Raw genomic sequence first — 25,144 nt, 5'->3', positions numbered from 1 at the left:
TGCACAAAACTGTACAGATCTACAGGGACAGAGAATAGCAGACTCTCCTAGGGAAAGGTTTCATTATCCTTACACAGCTTGATTTTTTTTACACTATGTCTGCGCATGCTTCGTCATTCTGCCATCTGCTGTAACAAAATACAGGCAAAGCATTTTTGAAAATAAGCCCTCTGCACATTAAAAATGCTCCCACCCTTCTCACAAGCTGTTGAGCTGATTATCCTCACCTCCTCATTCTCCCTTGGCCCCACCATCACATGCTTCATGAATTAAATACATGTACCAAGCAGGGAGAACATAGAATCCCATTGATTTTGCCACAATGTTTCTATTAAATGAAAAGAATAGTCATGCATTTTACTTTACTGTGTAAATGCATCTACTGGAAGGACAGAAATATCACGTCATTACCATTAAATTTTTAATTTTAGGACTCCCAGTCAAATTTATTTCTTGTTTGGTATTGTTTCCAAATACACAATGTATAGCGATGTTGATTGCTATAGCACTGAAATTATAGAGTATAAGCAGAGTAGTTTTTAGTGCACTCTCTGTACAGTCAAAGTTTTTTCCTGGTGCAGCAGCACAAATCTCTTGGTAGCAGTAAACTCTCTACACATACTGCATTCCCGAACACATGTTCAAAGGTGATAAAATAAATGCAGATGGTTTCCCAAAACCTCAGAGGAGTGTTTTTTACTGTTGCTAAATGGACTATAAAAAAATTGGGAAAAAACTGGAGAAAATTTACTTTGACACAGAAAGGCAATTTCAGAATAGCATTCAGTCATTTGGGAGAAAAGCTAAATAAAACGTGTGTTTATAATGATCTATTGGCAAAATAATATTGACAGAATATTGAAACTGCCTAATAGGAATGAGTTTCAAAATACTTAAAATAAGTATTGTGAGCTGAGTGTTTTCTTAACTACTTAAACATATGAAAATGTCAGATAAGGAACTTTTAATTCAGTGTGCCATCACTGGAGCTGACAATAAAATCATCCCAAGCTACAGGCAAAACAGAACTAAGCTTTAACAAATTTATTACAGGCTTTGTTTACAAACTTGTTACAAAATTATACAGCATCTTATGTGTACACAGGTTTTACAAGAACATGTGACTAATGAGTGCAATTGCTCTGCTCTCTGATTGAGATCTGCAGGTTTCTCTTCCATGATGGCCTGATGCAGCTTTCCCCACAGTATTTTTTTTGTTGACTTTGATGGAATTTGGATCACATCCAAAGTGTAACACTTCTGTTCATTTCTATTCTGAGGTAAGAAAGAGGCAGCTGATCTCATAACCTTATGCTCCCCGTTTCTTTCCTATTTAATATGTTTCAGATGATTGGTGTTATATTTGCTTTGATGTGTTTTTGCTGGGAACTTAGAAAACACTCAATGTATTGGTGATGTTAAGAATCATAATGACTTTCTTTAACTAAAATAGCAAATTGTTTTCTTTAAACCTATGAGGAATGATCATTTTCAGTGATAGAAATAATTAGATTAGAATCAATTCTGATTTTAATTACATTGCTTTAATAATACATTCTCACCTGTATCTAGTATACTGTCTCTGGATATATAGTGATGTGAACAAGAGCACCATCCACATTCCAGGAACAATGTAGTCACCAATTAATGGGATGTAAGCAACAGTGTCTATCCAAGTTCAGAGGATGCTCTTCTTATATAGATATAGACCAAATTGATGCATGGAAGAGTGAAAACCTCTGAAGTCAATAATAGATGACAACATCTGCTCTCGGCTATTCACTATATCTGAAAATAATCTCTATTTGGAAATTTTGGGTGTAAAATTAGATTTTTAACCTGAAAAATTTTTCAGGGGGACAGTCCTCTTAAAAATATGCTTCTCCTCACAAACAGAAAAATTGATATTCAGAGGTTATTGTAACCTACACTTTTCTGCCAGTAAAAATAGCACAAGATCTGTTGAGGGTTTTCTTTTTGTTTTCCAAGGAGGGAGAATTCAGAAAAAAAATCTAATCACAGATTAGATACTGAATTGCTTGTTATATCATCTCTTCCCTTTTAACCATTGCCTTCGTACTAAAACTGAAGCTATTATTGCTTGAAGCAAAGTTAGCTTCTAGTCCATTGAGGTGATTACTTTTCCTCTGAGGTAAATACCCTGGCTTCATATTGAAAACTGAGAGAATTCTCAAAAAAACCTTTTGTTTATGGCCTCCCCTCCAGAATTACACCTCCATGCTCCAGCCTAGTTATCAGTGTCAGCTATTCCCTTGCTTCTGCTTGTGAGAAACCTGTCCATTTTATGATGTGTAAGGCTCTCTGCAAGGGATTAGGGGAGACCACACAATTTGTTACATTGATCACCTGTTACAGATTCAAAGTTGATTCTCCAATAGTGAAAATTATATGAATAAAGGAACCTTATCACCATATTTTGCATACTCTGATCTCATTTTCACTTCTGATGTGTAACGTGCAACAGCAATGAAAGCCATAATGTAAAAATTTAAGACCACTATAGCTGCTTTTTTGAAGGGCTTTGTTTTGAGCACTGATTGTGGATTAAGAATTAGCTAGGGACAAATAATTTATGTGGTTCAATCTTAGTTCTGTTGACCAAAATCTATGACATGATTCTGATTTACTTTTATCACAGTAAGATACCATCCAGTGCATAATATAGCTAATGCAGAATGGCCCTTATCTTCAGGTAGAATAATTATTAGTGTCCCCACTGGAAGTACATGGTGATGCAAAAAATAATTTGAGGTATTTGTTAGCAAGTTTTTCTGCCCTAACCACAAACCTGTGTGAGTAAATAACTCTATTATAGCTATGGTTTACCTGAATTTTAATGACAGTATGGCTCAAAAAGAAAATCTTTTATGTCTCTGTGAAAGGTACCAGGTTTGCTGTGAGCTTCCACTCGATTTTCCCTCCATTTAAAACAGGGACTGTGTTACTGAGGAGAACAGTTTCATATGAGTGTGTGGCTTTGATAGCCATCCTAGGATATAATCTCTTTCTTTATTATAATTCTTAAACCAAGAGCTTTTTTAACATAAAGACAACACTGACTTTGTTTCTAATTTTAAAATGCAGACAGAGAAGAATGATGTAAAAATTAATCGTGAGATAATAGATTAGTGTAGAAGAAAAGGTCAATCACAATAAATGCTATATCCAGAAGAAATAATCATTTATGTATTAATGATCCATTTAGATCTGCTCTTGGTCTCATTAGTTTAGTTACAAACACTTTAGATTTTTAAAATATTGTTTCTAAGATTAATTGTCAGCATTAGAAATAGTTACAAAACTAATGTGCTTTAAAAACAACAGTGGTTGCTGGATTATAAACAATCATCCTGAAATGCTAACAGGGAGAATGGTCATTTCATTGACAAAACTGACACAATAAAGATAAATTGTATTTTACAGCTACTTGACGACTCTGACAACAACATAGGCTACAGGCTACGACTCATATTTTAGTTCTTTTCTGTTTTAGTGTTGATACTGAATCCAATTAAATGTGAGTGTATAGTGAGAGATACAAATATGTACACAACTCTTGACACCAATCTGATTTTTAACAAGTTTACTAAATAACTGTCACTGGTTTGACTATACTGAATGAAGAATACTGATTTTACACAGATTTTACAGTCAGGTTATGGTGTTCTGCCAACAGACAGTGTCACAAACATAGTCTAAAGAAATCTGGAGTTGCCCATAGCAGAGACTTGTTTATTGAGAGAGAAAGCTTATATACTGTAGATTTGCTGAAGTTTAATAAATAAGATCAACTTATAATATATAAAACAATATAAACATTTATATGCTACATGCATATCATATAATTTAAAGTAATAACTTATATAGCAAAGAGATGCAGATTTATGTTCTTCCTATTTTTCTTGACAATGCACACACGCAGGAGGTGTCTATTCTTATCCATCTCCAGCCTACAAGTTTATTGTTTTCTGAAGTCAGTGCTCTAACATAAGTTTGGGATGTCTTGCATTGCGAGTTCCAGTGCTTGTCATCAATGCCTCGGCAGCCATTTTTAACAGGTTTGGCTTCTTTACACCTTGTTTCATAAAAATATTGCTTAACTGGAGAGTTGCCTGTTTTAATTTCTCCCAGCACAGTTACCTGGTGTCCTCTAATATCAATAGCAGATGATTTGTCCGTGACCCATAAGCTTTCACTGTCACAAACAGAATATTCCCCTCGGTGGCTCTTGTGTTCTGCGTACCTTTTCCTTCGAGATGTTCTGTTTAATACCACTGAATTTCCAACATAATCCTCTGTGAGGTACAGTGGTGGTGGTTGCAGTGGTGTGTTGTCACTCAGGAGAACTCGAGGAGAATTGTAACGTCTCTGCTGCCTTAAGAGGTCTGTATCCATTGAAATAACTGGCTGGAAGTCTGATTTCATATTTTCATCTCCATCCATCTCTTGGTGATCCTCTACTTTCTGCACTATATTTTGATAGTTTTCCTTGACATCTATCGTCTGCTTAGAAAGCTTGTTCTTCAAAATGTCTGCCCGAATTAGTTTAATAATGAGAGAATTCATTGAATCTTCTGGCAAACTCCTTTGATCCATATTGTTTGACTGAATGCCACGAAGATATGCAAGAAATATCACATAAAACAAGATGGACATCACCTTGTTCACCTGTAAGATCTACAAAGAAACAGAAAGTCAAGATAAATAAATGCAGTGTTTGAATAGTGCTCTCTCACTCATGCTATGAGATAGAGTACTCTTGAAGAGAAAATACACAGTTAAGCTGTAAAGTGCTGTTTCTTATATTTTGAACATCGGAAACCAATTTTTAGGCTTTTATAATACAAGTGGGAAGTCCAGATAGATCCACTGAGCACTTTTTTTGTGGTTCTTTTCTGGGCTGTGGCCTGTTTGCTATTTTTCTTTTTTTAATGAAGTTCCCTTGTTTCATGAGTGGAACAAAATAGCTAGAAATATTCATGGACAGAAGACAGACTAATTCTAGCTTCTCATTATCTTCTGAAAGCCCTTTGGCCACTTCTGGTTTAATCTTTCTATCATACTGTAGTTGAGAACTATAAGCATTTGTGGATAACTGTTTATTTTGTATTGAATTGCAATTGAATTTAAATGAAACTAATATTCAATGTCAAATAAAAGATCATGGAAGAAAACCATTGACTTTGAAGTAGACTATCTGAAATTTTTACACAGGCAGTGAACTGAAGATGAAAATATTAAACTCATGTTGTTACAGAACTGTCATACCATGTGAGAGGCCCTGGGTGAAGTACTGCTTCAAGTGACTGAAAAAAGTCTTGAAATTCATTCTCCTACACTGCAAACTAGTCCACCATATTTCAGTTTTCTAGCATTCTGGAATGAAGTCACAGACTTAAAAAATTGCAGAACAGCTGATGTTGCAAGGATCCTTAGGAGATCATCTAGTCTAATATTTCTTCTCAAACCAGGGTCAGCTGGAGCAGCTCACACAGCACTAAGTCCAGTCATTTTATTAATATCTTCATCGATGAGCAGTCTAAAACCCATCCAGGCAATCTGTTTCAGTGTTTTATCACACTCATTGTAAAAAAAAAAAAAAAAAAAAAAAAAAAAAAAAAAAAAAAAAAAAAAACCAAACTAAAAATGTCACTTCTTTCAGTAGTTTCTTCTATTTCAGTTTGTGCCCATTTCTTCTTGTCATTGTATGGAACATACTTGATAGAGTTTAGCTCCACCTTCTTTACTCTTTCCCAGTAAGTATTTCTACACCTTGATAAGATCCATCTGAATTTCTCTCCTCCGGGCTAAGCAGTCCCATCTTTCTCAGCCTCTCTTTGTATGACAGTCCCTTAGTCATCTTTGTTTCGGTATGTCCATGTCTCCTGTACTAGGGTGCCCAGAACTGGACTGAGCACTGCAGATGTGAGTAAAGCAAAAGAATTACCTCCATTGACTTGCTGGTAATGTTTTGGGTACTGTGCATTTTCTCAGAATAAACTGCAGAGAAATCTGACCTTCTAAAATAAAAATTTCTAACAAAGCATTTTCTGTGTAAGAAGGAAAAAAAAAAGAAAAAAAAAAAAAGAGGAAAAAGGGGAAAAGGGAATGAAGCAAAATTTGTTTTAGCAACAGTGAGTCCCCTCTTAATAGTTTGGAACTGCAGCAAAATCAGAGCTACCCTCTGTGGATGTCCTTTTATGGACAAGAAATGCGTTTTCTCCATTCTCAGTTTGTCACAGTATGAGTTCGCCTAAATCTAGACAGTTGTTTGCAGCAAAGCTATGCTTTGAAAGAAATTCTTAGATTTTCAGTTAACATGCAGTTGCTGTCATACCTAAATAAATACTAACTTCATGTAGATGGATCTCAGAGCCAAGACTGAGCTGTATAAAAGATCTTTTCCTGTGCAATTTAGCTTGCCCTTGGTAAATTACATTCCTTTATAAAACAGAAAAGACATTTTAAAACATGTGTCATTCAGCAGATTTCTCATAGCACTCAGAAGAACTAACTCACACATAATATGACACACAAGGCCATAGAATGGTTAGGAAAGCTCTGAGAACACTCTGCTCAAAAGCTGAAAGCATTATTCATGCCAGCATGCAGCTGCATGTAATCACTGGTCTGCTTCATTTCAAAACTAAGTGGCACTAACAAAATACACAAGTTGGAGCAGGTGATGAGGTGAGAAAAGTAAGACTAGAGTTCCTGCAAACTCCATTTAATATCATACTGCACACAGACAGAGTTTGAGACCTTAAAATCAAATCAGATAAAATAAACTCTTTTTTCTTACCCATGGCAGAACTATGTTAATGGTAAAAATCTTTTGTTGAAAAATATTTTGTTGAACCAAAAATAAAATGTCTTATATATTTGGTGGGAAAAGTTTATACTACTCTGAAATTTAACCTGCAGTTTAACTTTATCTTAATAAATTATGTGCTACAAAAAGTAAATTGTCTCAGAACAAATCTTTACAGTTTTCTGACATACTTTGGGGACAAGAATTTGGAAAGAAAATACAAAGTTTGGGCTAAAGAAATTACAGTTTTTTGGGAGTTACTACGAGACAGTTTTCCTAGGAACTGTTTACCTGTGAAGATAGTGGTGTACTCAGAAATTCCAGTCCAGAAAGATCTGTGACACACAACCTACTTGACATTAAGGTATATCATCTTGCCTGACTTAAGTGAGTCCTCAGTATATATTGAGTATAACCATACGTAAAATTGAATCAGGATAATTATCTTTCTGTGCAATATGTACTATACCTGACCTTTTTGTTCTGTGGTTATAGAAGATTTTAGAAATATCAGTTTGAATCTGAAAAAATCGACCTACCATCTTCTCTGGATTTACATCAAAATGTATCCCTTATTGACCTACCTGTTTATGATGAATTCATCATTTGACTAGGAATTCAGTATTGGAAGAAGGCAGTGGTAGATAGCTTGATTCACTTTGTGCCTGTAGCCTCCTGTACCTCCAAGTTCCATTTCCATTCCATGTTTTGGTAATTCAGGTAGGGCTGCTGACATATTCTGCAAAACTTTTTTCCTGAGCTGCTGAGAATCTTTGGATTAGGTTTGCTTTCATCTTCTACTATTCTATGTAGTCTTCTAGCTATTTGGGATGTAGCGTTGATGCTTTGAGCTACTGCTAGACTCTTGCTAGAGGTGGGTACATGGTTCAAAGAAGCCATTAAATATGGTCAGAAAACACTGTGCTATGTGAAATTTGGAGAAGTAGTTGTCATCAAAGTAGGAAAATATTCAATTCTTCATATTTATCCCTTTGTATAGTGTCAGTCTCCCCTTACTCAGAGATTCTACCTCAGCTTTCAGAAGTGATTTAAAACATGTCAACAGGAGCAAAGATCCATAGCAGAACTAGGAGTAGAACTAAATGGCAATTAAGCAGTCTGAATGGTATAAAGGTGCTGTCTATCTTGCTCTACAGCTTTTGCTCTGACGAGTTTTTCTTGTATTCCCACATAGAGGACTTACAGGAACAGATATCACACCATGGCAGGAAAGCCAACAAAAACTGATAGTACATAGAGCAGACTGTTAATGTGCGCTAAACAAGTTTGGCTTGGAGACTGCTGACATTCGTGGCATACCAGGTTAAAACAAACAAATGTGATGCATTCCAAAGTTGTTCAATCTTTTAAGTGCAGCTTAGCTTTATTTTATATTAATGGTTTATATTCCTGTGATGTTGACAGGGGATGCTGTCTAGCATATGCGTCTTGCGGAAGTCCTAAATTTAGGAGAAATAAACAATCTTACCTATTATTTGTATTAAGAAATGAAATCCCCCACCAGACTCTGGTAAATTACTTTCCAATCTATTCTGACACAATGCTTTACATAAGATTGGAAGGCTTTCCTTTGTTTTGTTTGTGGTGATTAAAAATAATAAATATCTTTTATTTTGATTACCCTCTGAACAGTCTACACAGCTGAAGCACAAAATGTCATTTAATATGTGCTGTGAAAATAGTGAAACCCTAGTACTGTGAGACACAGCATAAGTATCCACTTTTAAGTCATTGCTCTGAGGAGCCGGAATAGAAGCTGGTGTGACTGGTGAATTTTTCATTCAGCATTGTAATACCCAACATGATTTATGTAAGTCAGCTTGAAGTATGTGGCACTTTCCAAAAAATTTAAGAGCAGCTTTTTTTTTTTTTTTTTTTTTTCCTAGACTAAGCAATGATCATTTGCAGTGGCTGACAGTTTATTCAGGCTTTTGCATGATAACAGTGCAATTATTCTCATAGCTTGCTAAACTCTCAGAAAACAAGAAGTAACAAAATGCCATTTTCATTTCCTAATCTTTATAACTTTGTTGATAAAAAATGCAGTCCTTACCTTCTGTGCTTTGGGAGGGAGTGAAAATGTACAGAATGAAAAATATTACTGCATTATGAATATTCAGATGGCAGAAGATAGATTATGGTATAATTGTACATTAAATATGTGCACATACTTCAGAATAGAAATTGACTATTTGTCAATATCAAATTGACTGTTGTTGGCTATATGTCAACAACACATGCCTGTAGGAGAATTTATTATGATAGATGGCTACAGAGCAGTGAGTGCCCCAAGAGATGCTATGACCCTGCTGAACATTTCTGTTTCTCAAGACACAGAAATTTCAACATACCCAGTTTGAAACCAAAGATTTCACAAGAGCCAGGCCCACTAAGAAGCCTAAGAATTCAGACACAAAATCAAGTGGAACTGGGTTATGGCAGCTCTATGTGTTAACTCTCCCATTCTCAGGGCCAACCAAAATGTAAGCTAGAGTGAAGGAACTTGAAACCAATGCATTCCTCCTGCAAATGGGCTGGGGAGTAGGGAAAAACACTGTATCTGAGGAGGAGGGACCCACAGTAGATCAGTAGCTTTTAATTATGAGTTGCTCAAGACCATTTTCAAGAGAGAACACATCTCAGCACTTGAGTCCCAACAGTCTCCAGTGAGAGGTGTACCAGTTAGAGGTATTGCAGTAATGGAATTAAGCCTATTGAGTCACTGTTTTTTCCTCTAAACAGTTATGTACTCAAGTATGAAAAGCTCACTTGCACTTCAAACAAATCTACCTTACTTATTATTACAGTTGTGTTCTTGACCCCTATCCTCTCTGGAAAGCTTTCCTAACTTGTTAGAGCTTTCTGAAAGACAGAATAATCACAAAATATGATAATACATCTGCTGTGAGGGGAAAATGCATTAACTGTTAAACACGCTGTGTACAACTGCAGTAACTTTGGTTCTTTTCTGATGCAGCGGATTGCAACTTTTTGTTTGTCTGCATTTGATTCTTCTGCAAATGTATCTTTTTGGAGATTAGAACATGATCAATTTACACATACCTATTTCCAAGAGAAAGGTCAGGAACAGTTTCTCAGTGCTTACCTCACTACTTGGAACAACAACTGCTTCTCACACCTTGTGCAACGGTAATTCTGTTTAGGGTTTCATACAGCCAACACTGACACAGAATTCTGGGCAGCTGAGACCTCCCAGAGGTGCTGGACACTCTCCAGCATCTTCTACCTATTCCACCAAGAGGCTTGACTATTAACAATGTGTACCAACCGCATATAGTTGCATCCTCTGCTCTGTGATCACCTACAGAAGCAGGAAGATATCTCCTCAGTCACAGCTAGGTCTTTTTCTATTTTAATTCCTTTCCTCATTTATATTTTTGTGACATGATGATTACAGCTGTCTGCTTCTGCCCAGAATGCCATCATGTAGTTTTGCACTAACCAGTTGAGTAATTGCAAATTGAGAAAGTCAGGGTGAGGTCATGACAGGTTGGGATCCTGGTTCCTCCAGTTTGCTGCAAGATTTTAGTAGAGTCAAAATCTCTGTTCATGACTTTCTACATCTGCAAAATAAGGAGCTCCATGAAATGATGTTGGCATTTTGTTATTTTGGATAAATACTCTAACATCCTTTGCTTTCTTCCTCAAATTGCTGTCTGTTGTTGCCCTACTAAGACTAAAGATTTTGTCTCTCCACAGAAGGCTTGACAATATTGCAGTATAATGCCCTTAATGCTATATGGGAGGTGTCTGTCTGTTTAGAGACTAATGAGACATTTAACATAAACATTCCATAAATGTAAATCATCCTCTTTTCTTTTACAGATCTCATGTCACTGATATTTGAGAACTCCAAAAACATTTATCTGCATTAATACACAAAAATTAGGGTTTTTCTTGTTCGTGTTTAAACAGATTGGAAACAGAGAGCTCAGATGTAATTAACAAGGTTGTACGAGCATTCTGTTACAAACCAGGAGTAAAGAAAATATCTTTATGTGTTTTCATGCTGCACTGCATCAGAAAACCCATTTGGAATGTTGTATGATAAGTTGATCACAGGAGTGATAACTGTGAAATATATGGAAATAAAAATAATCACATCTGAGATAAGTGATTAGCCACATCTTGGTCATGATGAAGAATTAAAGCTGTAGCTGAGGTAAACAATTTCTGCAAAATTCTTCTGCTTTCATATTATTCACTGTATAGCTCTGAAAATTCTCCACGGTAACAAGAAATATAAAGGTCAAATTCTTACTTACATCAATAAATTCCAATGACTTGATTAGATTTGTGTTATTTTTACAAAAACCAATAATTTCCCCACAGTTTTGCATTTGTCTGTGTTGTCTGTGGTTTTTTTTTGTTTTTTTTTGTTTTTTTTTGTTTGTTTGTTTAAGTTTGATTTGGTTTTGTTTGTTTGTTTTTGGAAATCACTTGAAAATTAGAAATAGAAAGCACAGGAACTAATCCATGATGGAGAATAATATAAGGTCATACAGTATTTTCATTGCTAATTGTCACTAGCAAAAGGATCAAGCAGCAAGCAAATTAAATTTGCAGCGGAACTGGGAAGGTATGCAAACAGCAGTTAGCAAAGAAAAATACAATCTCTGCTGGGGAGATGAAGACATAAAATATTGGCAGAAAATTACAAAATGAGAGTTGAACTAGAAATTACAACTTAGTATACTGGGAGAATAATGATCTTGAGCATAGACCTAAGAATTTTTGAAAACTTTAGAGAGGTATAATATTTAATTAATGCAATTGCCATGGCATTGCATTGCAGAGCTAGGAAGGAATTTCTGTAGCACAGCAGAAAAATCAGGAAACCTGTTTGAATGTTGGAAGGTATTGTCATATAAAAATAAAATAAAGAAAGAGCAGCAAAAAGACTACAAGGTGTGTATAACTGATATTTAAGGAATTTGACTTGAATGTGCAAGTTTTTGCTATAATGTGATAAAAAAAAGCGTGACAGAAAACCTCGTGCAAAGATCTAGAAAGTGTGAACACTGCTAAAAGCGAGTGTTCACTGTAGGGTGGTGCAAAGGAATGCAATCAGGAAAAATGAAATTAAAGAAAGAGAAGTTAAGCTGATCATCAAAATAAATTCTCAAGCTCTACAAAATATTTGCAAAAAGCCCAAAGCCACACGAAAGAGGCCTGTTTTTATGTTTTGCTACAGCTCTGAAAATCCATCTAAATTTTTTTTTTTTTTTTTAAACTCTTTGACAATCCTTTCAAATCAATCTGGATCTACTTTGGCTCAAACAGGGCCAATAAATTGTTTTGTAATAGTCAGACAACAGTTCCTGTTTCTTCTGGTAGGATATGAAAGAGCACCCTTTTAGAGACTTTGCAAAGTAAGATATGAGGTATAAAAACATGATGTGTTTTCATATTTACATTCCCACTGGATGAATCATTTACATGCAGGATTTTTTTTTTTTTTTTTTTTCCAAGGAAAAATGAGAAAATTTCAAAAACATATATTTTTAGATTAGATTTTCTGGTGTTAAAAAAGCACAAGCAGAAAAGTCTTTCAAACTGTGAAATTCACAATAATGTTTTGCTGGAATTTCATTTGAAAGCAAGAGGATTTCTGTTTTGCTTTGCCTTGTTCTGTTTTAAAAACTGAAACTTTCCTCATCTATCTTTTTAAGTATTTTCTGATTTAATTTTCCTTTTTATAAAGTAAGGAAAAAAGTCAAATCAAGCAAGCAAGTAGAGGAAAGAAAGAGTCAGAGTTCCAAAAATATTAGACCCTCATTATGAAGTCCCAGATCCATTGACCTTGCTTATGGATACAGGCGAAGTTCATACTCAGAAGGAAATAGAGAAAATGCCAGTTAGAAGTTAAGTGACCTTTCATTCATAGTTTTAATGAAGATTTCTGAACAGAACTTGAGATGCTTTTGTTGAAAAGAGAGCTTCTCTTCCATTTTCTGATGGCTTTACTGTGGCCTGATAATGTACATTTGCCTGGAAAGCAGTAATGCTATTTGGGTAATAATGTATCTCTCAAGGTCTGTAAGGTATCATTTGATTGGAACGAGCAGCGTTCCAGCTCAGAAGCTTCTCCCAGACAGTGCATGAGCCTTGCTGTGTCTCCATATGTAATTCACTTCTGCTTCAGCTGTGTTCCATGGAACTGGGACTGTCATTATGCAAGGGACTCAGTGGAGAAGCCCTATTTCATTTTAACTAAAACTGAACCCGTGTTTGCTTTGCAAAATCCCTTGACTCCTGATTGCTTAAAAGCTGTGCAGAAATACATCCTTGGCAATTTTGTGAATCAAGTTTGTTTTCTGAAATGCCTCTCCATACTCCTCAAAGGTTCACCAACCTTCAAATAGAGAAGACAACATACTAGACATACACATGCAAAGTTTTGGGTGTAGATGCTGTGAAGGCAGGATTTCTGAAGAACAAGAGGCCTGCTCCAAATAAATTCAATCACCAGAAAGATCTCATGAATTCAGCACAAATTGGACAAGGCTTTAGCAGATAAAGAGGTGGTGGGGATGACAACGTGGCTACAGACAGTGGCTGTTGGACCCTTGCTCTGTCATACATGTAAGATGCAACTCTATTGTTTGTATCCAGACCATAATAAGGAATTTTTACTGCACTATAAGACTAATACATCTTTCATGATTATTGCACAGGTGTAGCAGTTTGCTCATAACTAGCTTGAAATATGGTTAAAGTCATTCTCAGAGAAAAGCAGTCTGTATTTCTGATAGATCATAGGGAAGTGTGGGAAATGTAAGATTATAAGTTTTTCTCACAAAATCACAGAATTGCAGGGGTTGGGAGGGACTTGAAGAGATCATCAAGTCCAACCCGCCCGCTAAAGCAGATTCCCAACAATAGATTGCACTGATATCTCCATAGAAGGTGACTCCACAACCTCTCTAGCCAAGCTGCTCCAGTGCTCTGTAAAACTTACCATTTAGAAATTCTTCTGCATGTTTATTTGGAATATCCTATGTTCAAGTTTTAGGCCATTACTCTTTGTCCTAACACTACAAATCACTGAGAAGAGCATCGCCTCGTCCATTTGCCTCCAACCTCCCTTTTGATATTTATAAACTTTAACCAGATTCCCCCTCAGTCTTGTTTTCCTCTGGCTGAAAAGTACCAGATCTCTTAGCCTTTCCTCATTAGGGAGATAATCCGGGTTCCTAACCACGTTTGTAGCCTTTTGATGGACTCTCTCTAGAAGTTCTGTATCTCTCTTGAACTGGGGAGCCCAGATCTGGATACAGTACTCCAGATGTGGCCTCACTAGGGCAGACTAGTGGATGGCCTCCTTCAACCTGCTGGCCACACTCTTTTTAATGCACCTGAGGATACCATTGGCCTTCTTTGCCATGAGGGCACACTGTTTGCTCATGGCCAATTTGTTATCCACTAGAATACCCAAGTCCTCTGCAGAACTCCTCTCTGGCAGGTCATCCCCTAACCTGTAATGCATGAAGTTATTCCTCTGCAGGTGCATCTGCTCTTACTGAACCTCATAAGATTCCTTCATGCCCAGCTTTCCACTCTATCTAGGTCTTGTTGAATGGTAGAACAACTTTCAGGTGTGTCAACCACTGCTCCCAGCTTTGTATAATCAGAAAACTTGCTGAGTGCGGACTTTATCCCTCCATCTAAGTCACTGATTATGATGTTGAACAAGAGTGGACCCAGCACTGATTTTTCTTGGCATGGAATGTGAAAAATAATTTTACACAGCTAGTGTGCCTTCTAGGCTTGTATATTATGTCAAGTTACAATAACTGGCATTGTGGTTTAACCTGGCAGCTGACTAAGGACCACACAGTCATTCTCTCACTCTTGCCTGTCAAGGTGACATAGAGATAGAGAAAAGAATAATAGCTATCTTTGTTTATATATATGAATGTATACAAGAAGTGATTGTACAAGCAATTGCTCACTACTCCCTGACTGATGCCCAGCTAGCCCCCTGAGCAGGGGAAGAGAGTAAGATACTCATCCCCCCCTTCAAAACTCATTCTGCATGATGTCATATGGTATATACTATCCGTTTGGCCAGTTTAAATCAGCTGTCCTGTCTCTGTTCCATCCCAGTTCCTTGGGCCCTTTGCTAAGAATGCTCCTGGCTCTGTACAACACTGTTTAGCAGCAACTGTAAACATCAGTGGGTTATCAGCATTGTTTTTGTTCTAGAGACTGCTTAAACATAACATCATACCAAATATTCTGAAGAAAACAATTCCTTCTCAGCTGAAACTAAGGCAATATCCACCCCTTAATCTTATTCTCTTATTAATCTTCAGGTCCCACAGTTTCTACACACACTAACTAATTACCATCACCTACCTCATTTTGTTGTTTCTTAATATATATATACACATACATTATTTCCATAGTCTGTGGGCTACCTATTTAAATTGTCCATGTTTATTCCTATAGTTCACAACTTTCAGCTCCATCTATCATAACAGTCCTTCGGTGCAGGAGGGATGATTCAGTGTTGGGTTACGGCATGCAGAAGCTAGTTCTGGTTCCATCAGAGTTCATTCTTCATTAACCTGTGTAGTTCTTACTGAACTACTGTAAAAAGGCATATAGGAACCATAACAATGAAGACATACTATATTAGGTAGCAATTCAACATCACACAATTCAAATTATTGGCTCTTCTCACCCAGCATCTAATCACCTTGAGGTACACAATGGACATCCCCATCCACAATACTCACCATATGCACTTAGGTCTCTGAGCAAAAGCAATCCCATGAATAGGTTTGCCTTTGTCTCAGGCAGAAATAACCCAGCCTGTTTTGCCCAGCTCGTTCTTTACATGCACCACCTGGTCTTTGTCCTCTTCTACGGTATGCAGGAGGTTTGACTGGGCAGGATCAGCTCATTTGGCAGAACCCTGAGTGTTGACTAACCATGCGGCTTTTGTCAAATGTACACTTCAGGGTTTGAATGTCCCAACACTCGCTGGTCTCAATGCAGTCTTTAACAGTCCATTCACCCTTTACTTCAGTAGCTTCTACAGCTCATTGTATAAGAGTACATACAGCAGCCTTCCATCTCGAATGCTTTCTCACGATGCAACAGACCCATCAGCAAACATTTTCCAGCACTTTATGATGCAGTGGAGCCTCTTCAGCATGTGTAACCTTCTTTTCTGGTGATGTGTTGAAATCTTAAGTCTTTGAGCCAGTCCGTAATCACTTCTGAGCTTCCTGGATGACTGAGATTCCCTTTTTGAAACTGATCCATGTGATCCATTTACTCCACGTACCATCAGTTGGACGATGTAGGGAGGACAGGACCCTCCCTCTGAACACCAAACCAAGCACAGGCAGGTGGGGTGCCAAAAGGAGCTGTGCTTCACTACCAACCACTTCTGAAGCAGCTCAGAACTCTTCGTTTGCTGCCAATATCTCTTTTTCAGTAGGAGCATAGCAGGCCTCAGATCCTCTGTATCCGTGATTCCAAAACTCCTGGGGTCAAACTTGTGTGTCAGCTGGGCCTTTCTTCCTGAAGCTCCAAGCAAGGACATTCTCCCCAGTTGCAGAGCAGAGCACTTTTTGTTACATCTTGCCCTGTCCAAACTGGCCCAAGGGCTACTGTGTGAAGTATCTCCTGTTTCATTTGTTCTAGGGCCTGTTGTTGTTCAGGGCCTTATATGAAATCATTCTTCTTCCACATCACTTGATAGAGGGAGTTTACAGTCAGACTGTGATCTGGAATATGCATTCTCCAGAAGCTCACACCACCTAAGGAAGCTTGTGTTTCCTTTTTGTTAGTTGGTGGAGACACAGTGGTTATTTAATTGATCATGTCCTTGGGGATCTGGCAGTGTCCATCTTGCCATTTTATTCCTGAGAATGGGATCTTCTGTGCAGGTCCCTTGATCCTACTTTTCTTTATGGCAAGATCAGCTTTTAGAAGGATTTAAATTATTTTCTTCCTTTTCCCAAAAACAACTTCTGCTGTGTAGCCCCACACAGTGATGTTGTCAGTGTACTGCAGGTATTCAGGAGCTTCTCCCTGTTCTGGATCAGCTCGTGAGAAATGTCAGGGTTCTGTTTTGACACCTGGGGCAGTCGATTCCAGGTGAACTGGACACCCCTCTAAGTAAAAGCATACTGTGGCCTGAACGCTGCTTCCAGAGGGATTGAGAAAAAAGCATTCACAATGTCAGTTTTGGCATACAACTTGGCTGCCTTTGTCTGCAGTTATTATCTGGCACAGCAATGTGGTGTGACTTCACTCTGGCCACAACTGTCCACTGTTAGGCAACACTTTTCAATGGACTTTTGCACTTGTCATATGGGACTACCGAAGGGTGAGCGAGTCTTGCTGGTTTCTCCTTGGTTCTCCAGTTGGTGAATCAGCTCATGAATGGAAATTAGGGAGTCCCAGTTGGTATGATATTGCTGCCAGTGCACCGCTGTACTAGCAACCAGCACCTGCAGTTCTATTCTTAGCAACCTCACAACAGAAGAGCCTCCTGAGAGACCAGGCAAGGTAGACAGCTGCTTAATATCCTCTGCCTCCAAGGCAGCTATCCTGAAAACTCGCCAATACCCTTTTGGGCCCTTGAACTACCCTATCCTGAGACAATCTGTACTAAAGATGCACAGGGCCTCTGAGCCAGTTGCAACGGAGTCCTTTTGCTTACTTTGGCATCCAGTACAGTTAACCTTTGGGATTCCCCCTTACTCCAGAAATACAGATGTTTCACCCCTTCATAACTTGATGGCATTAGGGTACGTTGTGCACAGGTGTCCACTAAAGCCTCGTATTTCTTTGGTTCTGAAGTGATAGGCCATCACATCCACACAGTACAATACACCCAACTATCCCTTTCCTGCATCTGGCTGCAGGAAGAGTCCCTCTAGTTTTGGTTACGGTAGTCATTACTCATCTCTGGTGTATGAGAACCAAAAGTCTCATTGCCATCCTTGGATGTAAGATTGCACTGTCTTCGCTGTCTGGAGAACTGCCTGCAGGAAACTGAAGCCTCCATATTGCTAGGAAGACCCACTCGTGTGATTGCTTTCCCTTGCAACTCAAGTTTCCATGCCTGTAGGGTTGAGGTGGGTTTCCCGTCCCACTTCCGCATATCCTGTCCATGGTCATGAAGGTAAAAGCCCCGGATGCTACATGGTGTGTATCTACTATATCCTCTCTCTTGAGCAGAGGAACGCTTACTCCTAATGGATGAAGCATGGGTTCATACAGCTGGAGGAGCAGTTGAAGCTGTTTCTTTTCCTTTGAGTTCTTGAACCAGTTTCTCCACAGCTGTGACACGGGCCCTCGGGGAGGAAGAGAGATTATCTTCATATTGTCAAAGCAGGCTAGCCATTTCATCCACTATTGGTTTTCATCATCTTTCCAGTTCTTTCCTGCCAGGCTGCTGGCATATGATGATGGTGCATTCCATACAACTCTCTGCCACATACTTCACATACACATCATGTCGTCTGCATCTTGGGAACTGGTATAATTGTCCAAGTTAATTGCATACCACAATCTCTACCACAGAGTAGAGATAGATCCAGTACCCTCGAGTACTGGATACCTTTCTCCATTGTGGTCCATATGCCTGGGTTAAGTACCAGGTCTTCCTTGAAAGGATATCTTTCCTTCAGGGCTGACAAGAGTTGCCGCCTCGGGGTGAAAGACCGTATTCCTTTTTCATTTGCTTTGTCAGTGCCACTTTCCCTAGAAACAGATCCCAGCTTCTTGGCTTCACTACCTGCTAAGTTCAGGATACTGGTTCCACTATGCCAGAACCTAAGCAGCCAGGTGGTAATATGCTCACGTGGGTGATAGCTGTAATCTTCTTGCAAATCTCACAGTCCACTTAATGTTAGGAGTCAGATGGTTTCTGTTTCTTCTTCTTCCTCTTGCTTTTGTGATGATCACACTCCTTTTTTTTTTTTTCTCTGCACTTATAAACTTCTCTCTTTGCTAAGTATTCTGACTTCTGTAGACATTTTTCTTCTTGTTGATAGGGCTACTGATATGGGTACTATTTTGTTCCCCAGTTGAACTGTGGGGTTTGTCAGGAGGCCTGGAGTGACTATAAGACTGGTTGTGAGGATCATGGTACCTGCAGGGCCTTTCAGTAGGGTTGGAGTAACTGCAGCGTCTGTCAAAAAAGGGCAAAGCAACTGCAGAATCTGTCACAGGGGTTGGAGTAGCCACAGGGACCATCATGAGGGCTGGAGCAGGCAAAATGTTCGTTGCAGGAGTTGGAGATACTGCAGTCGTTGCAAGAGGCAGAGAAATCGCAAGGTTCATTGCAGGAGTTAGAGCAACCACAGGGCTCATTACAGGTGCTGGAGCAACCGAAAGGCTCAGTTGGCACAGGACACGCGCCAGTATGCTGCAGTGATTTGTGCCTCTTTAGGACTGCCAGGGCAACGGCAGATCTTTTCCAAAGATTCTGCTAGTTTTTCAGGGTTCTGCTGTTGTTCAGAGGTGAAGGTCCAAACCACTATGGATGCCCACTCTTTTAGGCACCTGCCCATACCATCCTATACTCCTTGCCCCTCAGAACTATCCTGCCCTGGGGCAGATGTTGGGATTTTATTCTGAAATAATTGTTTAATCTTAAACATAACCGGAAACATACTCATGACTCACGCTGGTTTGAACATCCCATAGATATTCAGATTTCTCAAGAACTGTTGTAACTAGCTCTTGAGCTCTAGGGAAAGAAGGAAAAGCGAAAGGGAGGCTGAGGGACTGATAATGCTGATAGTATGAACAATATGGCTTCCCAAACCCACAGGTGACCGCAGTGATGAACACGCACAAAACAGCAGTTTCTCGGCTGCCAATTTTATCATGATGCAAGACGAGGTCACACAACATAGCAAACTAAAAACCTTAATCTAATGCCCAGTAATGACAAACAGCGCAGCAGGGAAAATAAGCAGCACACAAGGTGCTACACAATGCAGTTTCAGGAGCAGACTCTTAAGGATCTCCTGTTAACATGCTCTGGTCAGGTCTGCTGTTATCTCAATCCTTTGTGCCCCATGCTGTGCACCATAAAAGATTGTTGTGGTTTAACCCAGCAGGTGGCTAAGCACCACACAGTTGTTTGCTCACTCTTCCCAGTGGGTCAGGAGAAAGAACTGGGAAAAAGAACAAACTAGAACTCATGGGTTGAGATTTAACTAATATAAAAACTAATGTAGGGAAAAGGAAAATAGTTCTGACTATATACACACACACAAATGTACATAACAAGCGGTGCACAAGCAATTGCTCACTACCTACCAACCAATACTCAGCTCACTCCCTGAACAGCAGAAGAAAGACAAACTCCTACCCCCTTCAACACTCTCCTCTGGCAAGTTTAAATCAGCTGCCCTGATTCTGTTCCTTCCGTTAGTGTGAGATGAGAAACTGGTGTGACTTTGGCTCTGTGTAACACTGCTAAGCAGCAACTATAAACATTCTCCATAAAATATAAATTTTCTCTTCGACCCAAAGTATAGCATCACACCAGACACTCCGAAGAAAACAACTTTGTCCCGTTTGAAATGAGGACACAGTGAAAATCTTTAAGAACTACTTCAGAGGACTGTGGAAACATGTCTACATGTTAGCTGCATGTGCAAAACCAAAATGAAAGGCATTAGCAAATACATAGCCCAGTGACACTATTTTAGCAAATGATAAACTTTACCCTGCTCTGGATTAGGTAACAAACATATCAGTATTAAGAAGGAACATCTTCCCAGCATTGGAATACCCAAGACTAAAGGTGATATTCTAAAAGCATAAGATCTCTTTCGTCTGTCTGATACCACTCTGCATTTGCACGTGTCTTGTGTAATTATGTTAAATTTTTGTACTATTTCTCTCTTATCTTTCTCTCTTCTAATATAAAAGAGTCTTTCTGTAATAAATCCAGCACTCATTTATTATTTAAAGCATACCTAGCTAATTTTCAACACTATGCCTTACCAACTTATTCCCTAACATTTAATATATATTTTTTGCAATTATTTTCCCTAGTATACTATCTTGGGCTTTTCCTTCTCAGTCTCTTATTTCTTATTTCCTGCCCCCTTTTCTAATCACTTTCTATCCTGTTATTTTATTTTTTAAGTTTTAATATATTACATATGTATATATCTATATAATGTGTGAAATTTATTAAATTTATTTTTTATATTTATTAGCAGCTTTACCCTTTAATTTGTTCCAATTGCTAAATGAAAAAACTGAAGAGAGCAGTACATCAGGTTTGATAGTATCACTTACGAGTATCCTGTTTTATGACTTACATCTAGTTTTCAGTTCAGGTTTTTTTTGCAGAGTAGATGAGAGACACTTATAAACTGAGTATGTGTATGTACAGGGATGATGCATGCACATGTGTATACGAATGGAAAAGTAGGGTTTGAAGTGTGACTGCTCTGCAAGTTCACCGCAAGCTGTTTCTTTGTCCTCTTTCTGGCCTTCCTTGCACTCTCCCTGCCCTCTCTTTAGGTTACATAGGACTGCTACCACAATAGCTCTTTTTTGCATCAGCCAATTCATTGCCCCTCTTGAAATTTTTCCATACACTTCTGACCACTTTCCTGTAAGGGATTCATAATCTTGTGCAGTGTTGGCATGCTCAGTTGTGATAAGGATTTTGTGCAAAGGTGATAAAGGATAATAAAAAAGGCTTTTTAAAGTATGTTAACAGTAAAAGGAAGACTAGAGAGAATGTGGTTCCCCTACTAAGTGAGGGGGATGACTCTGGAGGTTAGTGAGAGGGTATGGGGAATGGAAGACTTCCTTTCAGTCAGGGAAGAGGCAGCTCCTAGGCAACACCAATGTTCACAGATCCGTGGGACCCGATGGGATGCATCCATGGGTGCTGAGGGAGCTGGCAGAGCTGATTGCTGAACTTCTCTCAATCATCTTTGAGCGGTCTTGGAGAATGGGGGAGGTGCCTGAAGCCTGGAGGATAACCAATGTCATTCTGGTCTTCAAAAAGGGCAAGAAGGAAGATCCAGGTAATTACAGGCCAGTCAGCCTCACCTCCGTTCCTGGAAAGGTGATGGAACAGCTTGTGCTGGATGTCATATCCAGACAACTGGAAGAAAAGGAGGTTATCAGGAGTAGTCAGCATGGGTTCACCAGGGGGAGGTCATGCTTGACCAACCTGGTAGCCTTCTACAATGTTGTCACTGGCTGGGTGGATGGGGAGAGAGCAGTGGATGTAGTCTGCCTTGACTTCAGCAAGGCATTTGATACCGTCTCCCATGACATCCTTTTAACAAAGCTGAGGAAGTGTGGGATAGATGAGTGGACAGTGAGGTGGGTTGAGAACTGGCTGACTGGCAGAGCACAGAGGGTCATCATTGGCGGTGCAGAGTCCGGTTGGAGGCCTGTAACCAGCGGTGTTCCTCAGGGGGCGGTGCTGGGTCCGGTCTTGTTCAACATCTTCATCAATGACCTTGATGAGGGGATAGTGGCCACCCTCAGCAAGTTTGCTGATGATACGAAATTGGGAGGATTGGCTGACACGCCTGAAGGCTGTGCTGCCATTTAGCAAGACCTGGATAGGCTGGAGAGCTGGGCAGTAAGAAACCAGAAGAGGTTTAACAAAAGCAGGTGTAGAGTCTTGCATCTAGGGAGGAAAAATTGCATGCACCGATACAGGGTGGGGGATGAGCTGCTGGAGAGGAGCTCTGCAGAGAGGGACCTGGTGTCCTGGTGGACGACAGGTTGGTGGCCAGCAGGTCAATAGAGGTGATCCACCCCCTCTACTCTGCCCTGGTAAGGCCTCACCTGGAGTAGTGTGTCCAGTTCTGGGCTCCCCAGGACAGGGATCTCTTGGAAAGAGTCCAGCGGAGGGCCGCAAAGATGGCAAAGGGCCTGGAGCATCTTCTCTATGAAGAAAGGCTAAGTGAACTGGGTCTGTTTAGCCTTGAGAAAAGAAGACTGAGAGGGGACCTGATCCAGGTCTATAAATATCTAAGGAGTGGGGGGCAGAGTGGCAAGGCCAGACTCTTTTCAGCAGTGTGTGGAGACAGGACAAGGGGAAACGGCCAGTAATTGGAGCATAGGCAGTTCTGCACAAATGTGCGCAAGATCTTCTTTGCAGTAAGGGTGACGGAGCGCTGGAACAGGCTGCCCAGGGAGGTCGTGGAGTCTCCTTCTCTAGAGATGTTCAAGACCCGCCTGGACACCTGATTGTGTGACCTGGTGTGCTTTGGCAGGGGGGTTGGGCTGGATGATCTCTGGAGGTCCCTTCTAACCCCTATGATTCTGTGATTCTGTGTTTCATTCTCTACCTCATCACCACCATCCACAACTGCAGTATCTGTTCATAGCCCAGATACATTATGAAGCCCCTGTGGAGCCCTTCCTGCCCTCCTCCATGCATCCCATCTGCTTCCCTGTTTCTATTCAATCTCTGTAGCACAGGGAAACCTACAGCCTTACAGCTGCAGAAGTGTCCTCAAGTCTCTGGACAAAAGAAACTTCTTTGTCAATTAATTAAGGAAAATGAACTTTCATTTGATGAGGAATGTGTGTTATTAAAGCATTTCCTTCTCATAAGGACTACCCAGCAGCTTCTTCAGTCATATACAAAGATGAAAGTAGCTATAGTTGGTGTGGTATTAGTAGTTGTAGCTGTGTAGATCATTTTATGTATATATACATATAATTATATATCATTTCAAATATCAGCACAAATAAGTACTCTTAGTCTTTTGAAACTGCTGGTCCTAAGGGCCAGAAAGTAGGATTTTCAAAAACAAAGCTGCTACTTCTTTCTTTGAAATAACCAGAATTTTTAGCATTGATAGCAAGGAAAGCATTGTTAATCCAATATAGGAGGATCTTAGAGTTCCACAAACTAAAATTCTTACAAATATTCACCTCATATAGAGGAATGTGTCTTAGATTTTGTAAGTCTCCGTGTCAAAAAAGTCACGCACTCAAGCACTATGTTTGGCACCAAATTGATGGTTGTAGTTTAACCCAGCAGGGTGTAGTTTAACTTCTGCAGATGGAGGAGAGAACTGGGAAAAAATGTGGACCTTGTGAGCTGAGGTAAAACTATTTACTACGACAGAAAAAAAAGAATAGGAAAATATTTTTGAGTATATATCTATGTATCTATGTCTGAATATATGTATGTATGTAACAAGAGACGTGCAGGCAATTGCTCACCTCTCCCTGACTGATGCTCAGCTCACCACTCCCTGACTGATGCTCAGCTAGCCCCTCAAGCAGTGGAAGAGAGTGAGATGGATTCTCACCTCCTTCAAAACTCCTTCTACATGATGTCATATGGTATGCAGTATCCCTTTGACCAATTTAAGCTAACTGTCCTAATTCTGTTCCATTCCAGCTCCTTGGGCTCTTCACTAAGAATGGTCCTGGCTCTGTACAGTACTGCTTAGCAGCAACTATAAACATCAGTGTGTTATTGCTTTTGTCCTAGAATCAAAAACATAGCATCATACCAGACACTCCGAAGAAAACAATTCCATCCAAGCTGAAACTAAGATACTTGTCTAGTATGTGAGACAACTCTTCCAACAATGTTACCCAATTTTAAAGCAGGAAGGGAGGACTCTCCTAGAACAGCTCCTAGCTGCAGTGAGAGCTTACAAATACAATATGTGCCCTGAAAGACTGTTTTTTTCCATTGGATCTGAATCTTCAAAAAACCTGTTGTGCATTTAGAGAAAAAGTCATCCAAAGTATTGGCATTACTCTCTAACAAATTGTTTACAAATAAGTCTGTCCTGGGGGTAAAATCTGTTTGGGTAAATCTAGGTATTCTGCTTTTTTTTTCCTTGAAAACAAAACAAAACACAACAAAACAAAACACAAGTTCTTACTGAAGATATTCATGCATTTCATGAAAGTGTCCTTCTGAATTCTGATCATCATGAGGGTTAGTTACATCACTGGATAATTGCCTTGCAGGTAAGATACGAGTTGTGGAGGCACTGGTGGAGTGCTACCCTCTGTTTTGCGAATGATCAGGTATTCACTGCTGTCAGGGCAAGATATCATATTTGGGTGCACAAATCAAACTGCAAGAATAGATGCAGTGTGCGTGAGAGCAAACAGAAGGCAAGGAAATGCTGTTGGCAGTCATACTGCAGGCATGGCAATGCTGCAACATGAAGCTTCTTCTATACATAGGAATGGCTTTGGCAAGCACCTGCTTTTGCTATGATTTTACAGCTCAGACACTGAAGCTCAGACAGGTTACAAAACTTC

At 39.4% G+C, this 25,144-nt stretch overlaps 1 protein-coding gene across 1 annotated transcript in view; it reads right to left on the bottom strand.

Annotated features, from left to right (window-relative positions):
• Window positions 1-1,047: 1,047 nt before the first annotated feature.
• Window positions 1,048-25,144, bottom strand: part of NTF3 (neurotrophin 3) — a 66,126-nt gene continuing 42,029 nt past the window's right edge. Inside the window, exon 2 of the mRNA XM_048934574.1 lies at window positions 1,048-4,698. Coding sequence (XP_048790531.1) covers window positions 3,904-4,698 — 795 coding nt within the window. The 3' untranslated portion in view covers window positions 1,048-3,903. The remainder of the gene's footprint in view (window positions 4,699-25,144) is intronic.

Source organism: Lagopus muta, chromosome 1 (assembly GCF_023343835.1).
Source record: "Lagopus muta isolate bLagMut1 chromosome 1, bLagMut1 primary, whole genome shotgun sequence".
In the NCBI taxonomy this organism is placed as follows: domain Eukaryota; kingdom Metazoa; phylum Chordata; class Aves; order Galliformes; family Phasianidae; genus Lagopus; species Lagopus muta.
Note: the sequence above shows the minus strand (reverse complement) of the source record. Positions and strands in the feature narration are given on the sequence as shown.